This window comes from Salvia splendens, chromosome 14 (genome assembly GCF_004379255.2).
Source record: "Salvia splendens isolate huo1 chromosome 14, SspV2, whole genome shotgun sequence".
Classification (NCBI taxonomy): domain Eukaryota; kingdom Viridiplantae; phylum Streptophyta; class Magnoliopsida; order Lamiales; family Lamiaceae; genus Salvia; species Salvia splendens.
In genome coordinates, this window is record NC_056045.1 from 7076814 (window position 1) to 7083835 (window position 7022).

General features: G+C 40.9%; 1 protein-coding gene across 1 annotated transcript; it reads left to right on the top strand.

The window, feature by feature from the left end:
• The first annotated feature begins 3200 nt into the window (after positions 1 to 3200).
• LOC121764098 lies at positions 3201 to 4301 on the top strand. Its single transcript, XM_042160173.1, has one exon. It carries the CDS (start codon positions 3201 to 3203, stop codon positions 4299 to 4301), a length of 1101 nt encoding a protein of 366 aa, XP_042016107.1.
• The last annotated feature ends 2721 nt before the right edge of the window (positions 4302 to 7022 follow it).

Sequence of the window (7022 nt, forward strand, 5' to 3'; positions counted from 1 at the left end):
CTCCCACCGCGCCTAAAAATTTCACAAAAAAGGTAGTTCACTCTCCACTCTCCCACCCCACCTAAAAATTTCACAAACTTATTTTCACTCTTCATTCTATCTGTTCCCCTCTGTAAAAATCTCTCTTGCATGAATGGCGCCAAAACGGAAGCGCGATAGATCCTCAGGCGCATCGGCATCACGAAATTCGTCTCGTCGTAAAAAGGAACCCACACCCCCGCCATCGCCACCACCACGGCGACCACCACCGAGACATGCACCGGAGTTCATAGATGTGGAAGAAGAAACCTGGGATATCCGAGATCCTCGGCTGGATTTTTTCGTCTCAGAAGATGAATACAGTAAGTTATGTTTTTAATCCTCAGTTTGTGAGTTAGGGTTTAGGAAATTGATTTTTTTGTTAATATTTTTTGGTCCTCCGGAAATTGATTTTTAATCCCCAGTTTGTGATTTAGGGCTCCGGAAATTGAATTTTTATGAATATTTATTGGATGTTTTGGTTTGATTTTTGATTGTCCGATTATTATTCCTTAACAGGGGAAGAACCTGGAAAGTTTTCAGTTGCTTTCCATCATGGAGGCTCATTATTCTTTACCAAAGATGAGAAAAAGTATGTTGGTGGGTATTTGACATTCTTCGATTTCTGTAACATAAACCATTTCCAGCTCATAGACCTCTCGAGTATGGTGTTAGAGTTGAAGTATGATAGGAAGATGATATGTGAGTTCTATTATTGTGATCCAAAGTACAGTCATGACTGCGAGGGGGTTTTAATAGGCGGCCCTTTGATGCCCATTGTTGAGGATACACATCTACAGGATTTCCTCAAAGTGGTGGCTACTACAACAAACTTAGTTCACATTTACGTTGTGGAGATAACCCGGGCTGACGCTATATTGAAAAAAATGAAGGATGAAGCGTAAGAGCTTCTCAGATTCAGGGGCGTCGAAACCCCCAGGAGTCATTATTGAAGAGATTGAAGAAACCGAGCCAAATGTGGCAAAGCAAAAACCCAGAACGAAGAGGAGGCAGGGGGATCAGTTGCAAGGCACCGGAGTAAGCCTTTGATGATTCGCTGGTATGATAGGGATGTTGAGTTCGAGGAATATCTTACAAAGAGTTTAGAAGATGATTGTGCTCAGAGGAGGAGGGACGAGGAGGTAGCTCGTCAAAATTTGGAAAAAGCATTTGAAGCGGTATCATCCAAATCAGTACCATCCGAAGCCCCGGTCTCTGCAGTTGGAGAAGTACCAGTAGCAGTACCACACGTTGAATCTATAGCAGAAGTTGGAGGAAGAGACTCCCATGTACACGTACCAGAGGTAATGACTTGTGATTTACATAATTGATTTAGTACCTCATTTGTGATTTTGTGTACATTTTGTGTCTCATTTGTGATTTAGTACCTCATTTGTGATTTTGTGTATTGTAGGATGTACCTAGACCTTCATCTATTGACCATTCCAATCCGATTGGTCCAAGTGTCCATGTTGATGAACCTGCAACTGAATCTGAATCTGAATCTGTAGTTCACCAACCCGATTCGGACAGGGCAGGAGCATTTGTAGATGAAGACGTGTACCAACCGGTCATGGACGGTGGTTGTCAACCACAGCCGGACATACGGGTAGACAACGAATTCTTTCCGATCGTTGAGGACATTACCCATGAATTGTTCATGTCCGAAGCTAACACCCATGTGCAAGAGTCAGCTCCAACTGAAGCAGCGTCTGAAGAACCCGTACCAGTTGTAGGAGAAGTACCCCAACAAGTTGTCCAAGATGATGTTTATTGTCCTTCTTTAGAGTATGTTCCCGACGGATGTCATCTTCATAATGAGGGAAATAATGAAGATGATGATGCTGATGAGGTCGACCATTTTATCTCGTTGGCCAACATGTGTCGAGATGAACAGATGTTTACCTCATACTACGAGACGTTATGTCAGCAACAACAACCGGAACAGGAAGCGGGACAACAGTGGAGTGCGAAGCCGGAGACCAAACCACTAGGGTCTGGACAGCAGACTGGTGAAGCCAGCGGATGGTCCAAGAAAAGGCGAAAGTTTTCCCCTGTGGTGGAAAAAAGGAACTCGTCGGATACAAACCCACTATATGAGCAAGAAACAGTGGATGAGCTACAAGATCTAGAGGATTTGGAAGGGTTGCGTAGAAAGGGTATCAAGTACACCCCATTCAAGCTGACCAATGAGCTTCCAGCTTGGAAGCCTGGTGATTTTTTTAACGATCGAGATTTCTTCTATCAGGTCATTCGCTAGTACGCGATAATGACCAGATGACGTGTACATGTATCCAAAAATAATGGCAAGATACTTCGTGCCATTTGTAAAGGCAAGACATGCGAATGGTATGTGTATACAAGAAAGATCGAAACCCACAACAATACCGATTTTGTGGTAGTGAATATGCAGAGAGATCATGGTCACACATGCTCGCAAGTGTTGGATCAGAGATGGCTCACGTCCAAGTGGCTAGCTGAGCGTTACATGGAGAAAATCAAAGCGAATCCCCACATTCCATTGGCAGCTATACAACAGTGTGTGGATGAGGAGTTCAGGCTGAAAGTTGGTAGGATGAAGGCATATCGCGCAAGAGACAGTGCATTAGAAGGTCTCTTTGGCAAGGCGGGCCTCCAATACCGGAGACTGTTCGACTACAAAGCTGAATTGGAACAGACACACCTTGATTCGAGTGTGCATATACACTACGAGAATTTCAGGGATCCTGAAGCTGTAGGCCCGAGATTCTTGAGGTTTTATTGTTTCCTCGGGCCTTTGAAAAATGGTTGGATGCGTTTTTGCTGTCCAATTATCTTCTTGGATGTCTGTTTCTTGAGAGGTATGTACAGAGGCCAACTTATGACGGCCATGGGAATTGACCCAAACAACGGTTGGTGGCCTATTGCGTGGGCGGTGACTGAGGCTGAGAGCTATGCTCAGTGGAAACGGTTCCTCGGCTACCTAACAGAGGACCTTCACATACATGAGAATGCCCCAAGATACGTCTTCATGTCTGATAAGCAAAAGGTACGAGTAATGTGATTTCAGTAAAAAGTGTATACTGTAATTGTGATTTTTAGATAATAATACTTTAGCTGTGATTTGACCTATAGATTAATAGTTCGATTGTGATTATAGATTTTGTGTTTGTGTTTGTGTTATGGCTTATACATGTGCTAATATGGGTGTTGTGTTACATGAATTTTGGAAGGGTCTTGCAAAAGCCATCCTCGAGGATTTCCCACAGAGCGAGCATCGCTTCTGTGTTCAGCACATATACAACAACTTCAAGAAGAGATTCATCGGGGAGAATTTTAAGGAAATATTGTGGGAGCTTGAGTCGAGTACAACCCACGAACAGTATGTGGAGCGGATGGATGCATTGCGGATTATATATCCCCAAGCACATCAATACCTACTTGGTGTTGCTCCAAAAGAAAAATGGGTGAGGGCATATTTCTCTTCACATGTTTATTGTGATATTATCCTCAACAATATATGTGAGACCTTTAATTCGAAGATAGCAATTGCTCGAGAGTTGGCCATTATTACCATGTTGGAGGAGATCCGGACGAGTCAAATGGAGAGAATTCAGATTAGAGGCCAGTGGATCAAGACATACGATCACACACTGCCGCCCGTTATCAAAGAGATTGTGGATAAGTTGTACGTGAGGGCTTCTTCCTGGAGATCAACATGGAACGGAGAGGATTCGTACCAAGTGTCGGGACCGTCAGGCCAGTATGTAGTGAACATGCATGAATTTACTTGCTCGTGCAGATCATGGCAGCTGACTGGGATCCCGTGCACTCATGCCATCGCTACAATCAACAAGAATGAGAATGACGTATCAGACTATGTCTCCCGCTATTATTTACGATCCACAATGTCGATTCTGTACGAGAATGTCCTGTACCCAATCAATGAGATGGATAATTGGACCAAGATTTTTGATGTTGGATTTAAACTGGCACCCCCGAGGACAAAGCGACAACGTGGACGGCCAAAGAAACTGAGGCGTGAAGAGCCCCAGGTTCGTCATCATGAGGATGGATCCGAGTCACTACGACGAATCTTTGTACTCAGATGTCGTCAGTGCGGACAAAATGGTCATAACAGGAGAACATGCACCAATGATCCCCGTGTAGATGCTCGAACTGAAGTTGGACAGAGTTCACAGCCCAATGAGCCCAGTGAGCCACCCACGACAGACGGAGGTGACAGGACTGAGTCGTTTAACGTGTTTCAAAATGAAGAGGTATTATTCAGTACGATTATATGAATTCCCTACCTGTTGGCTTGTATTTTAATGGTTTGTTTGTTACAGACCAATCTACCTCGGCGGGAACGGCCTAGCACACGTCGGTCTACGCGGTCAAACCAAGAGGTAGTGTTCAAGATCAAATTTTCACTTTTCATTTCCTAAACATTGCCAGTCAATTTGACCGGTTTGTTGTTTGTTGTAGACCAATCCCACTGGTCTAAGGGCTAGCACACGTCAGACCAGTACTCAGCCGCAACGCTGTGACCGTCGCGGGGATCAGGATTGAATAATCGCGGTAATCAAATTTGGGAACCTTAAAAGTCTAAACAATGGTGTTGGTTTTTGTTAGTGTCTTGAAGCCTTTTTTTTGTCAAACATTATTCAAATATTAAATACTATGCTTGTTAGGGATCATCATGGGAAGGCCCTTGTATTCAGATATTAAATACTATGCTTGGTAGGGATCAAACATTATGACTATGTTTTTGTCTATGCTTTATGAGAAGGCTCTTGTATGTAGTTGTAGTTAATTGCATGTTTTGTCTGTATTTTATGACTATACTTTTGTGTATGCTTTATTTGTTGATATCTACCTATACGTATATTATTTGAGTACTGCACATTTTAACTTTGTACGTAGGGTGTTATTTCACAAAAGGTTTTGTACGTTGGGTGTTATTCAACAAAAAGTTTTGTACGTAGGGTGGTATTTCACCAAAAGATGCGTACTTCATTCGTGATTATAAAACTTCAGAGTGTTAGTTTAATGTAACTATTCGGGAACTTCATTTGTGATTGTAAAACTTCATTCGTGTACAATAATTAAAGTGTCACTTAATTACCCCTTATACTTACAGTGGAACTTCAAAGGTTTAGTACCAAAAAATCCCCTCTTACTGATTGAAGAAGAAAAGTGTTACCATTACATTAGGAAAATAATTACAACGCATAACAACAATATTACAATCTTCATATTTCGGGACATTTTTTTGGTTTTAACAGTTTCTAAATTAAGACGTACACACTCCTCAGTCTTCATGCTCAATTTTAACTTCAGATCTTCACATTCGTCACTTTTCATGCGCAATTTATCTTCAAGAACACCTTCCACAATATTCTTGCATCGGAGTTGTTCTTCAAATTTGTCTCGTTCGAGCTTGATTCTTTGAAAGTAAGTGTCTTGGCTTGGCGATAGACCCGCATCAAACCAACGGAAGAATCTGCAATCATCTTCCTTCCATATTGGACAACGATAGTAACGTCGACCAGGATTAGCAGCCGTCCTAGATATCACAAGCTTAGCCTAAAGATCATGATTACATTTCACAATCTGGGGACGAGGCCAATCCCAATTGAAACTTGACTCGAACGATTGAGAACTTGAAGAAGACATTGCAACAAGGACCTGAATTGGAAATTAAAACCCAAAACATATTAAAAACTTATACGTCATTATTTATGAAATGAAATCCCCCAAAAATTGCACGACACAACCTAACACACATAAACCCTAAATTGAAAACAACCAAATTCAGCTGCAAAATCCACCCAAATTCAGCTACAAAATCGACCCAAATCGGTCAGAGTGCAAGGTACCTAAATTGCAATCTCAAGCTCAGCTATAGAGAATGAATTAAAAAATGAGTATACGACGGTAGGGATCACACGCATTAGACGACAGAAAATGGGAGGATGAATTGAAGTGAGAGAAGAGAAATTAATTTCATACCCTTAAAATATAGAGGGAAGTACACAGCTTGGGAAAGATCAACTTTGATTTGAAATGAAATCCCAAAAAAATTGCACGACATAGCCTAACACACATAAACCCTAAATTGAATACAACCAAATTCAGCTGCAAATTCCACCCAAAAAATCGACCAAAATCGGTCAGATTGCAAGTTACCTAAATTGCGATTTGAAGCTCAGCTATAGAGAATGAATTGACAACAGAGTATACGACGGTAGGGATCACACGATGAAAGACAATGGAAGGATGAACTACAGTGAGAGAAGATAAATTAATTTCAAACACTTAAAATATAGAAGGACAATACACAGCCTTGGGAAACATCAACTTTGATTTGACAATAGTGCAGAGCTAATGTCTGCAAAAGTGCAGCTGTGTGCAAAGTAGGCCTGCAAGAAAGGGTAATATGACTGAAAATCCCTTCAAGGCATTTGGGTATTTTGGTTCGAAAATTGGCTACAAAAACATGATATGTGATTATGTTTAAGGTCAGAGTCTTGTGGTGATATTTTTTTTATCAGGGGCCTGCAGTGTCACATATGGAAAAGTCAGAGACCATTTATGTAATTCACTCTATTAAAAATATATAAATAGTCGACTAATCCGTCAATTTTTACTACTCCATCCGTCTCATTGAAGATGACCCACTTTCCTTTTTAGTTTGTCTCAATCAAGATGACTCATTACTAAAAATGGAAACACATTTTATCTCTACTTTATTCCATCTCTGCTACTTTACTCTCTCCACTAAACACACAAAATAAAGTTGCATAAAATCACGTACCTCCTAAGGAATGAATCATCTTCCTTGGGACGGAGGGAGTACTAGTACAATAGATACTAGCTTAAGTCCAACATTAGTAGTAACTAATATAATATTAAAAAATCAAATTTCAGTCAAGTTATATCACATTTTCACTTAATTGTTAGTAATAATACTTTGCTTGTAGTTTTTTTTTATATATATATAAAAAAAACGAGACAAAAAG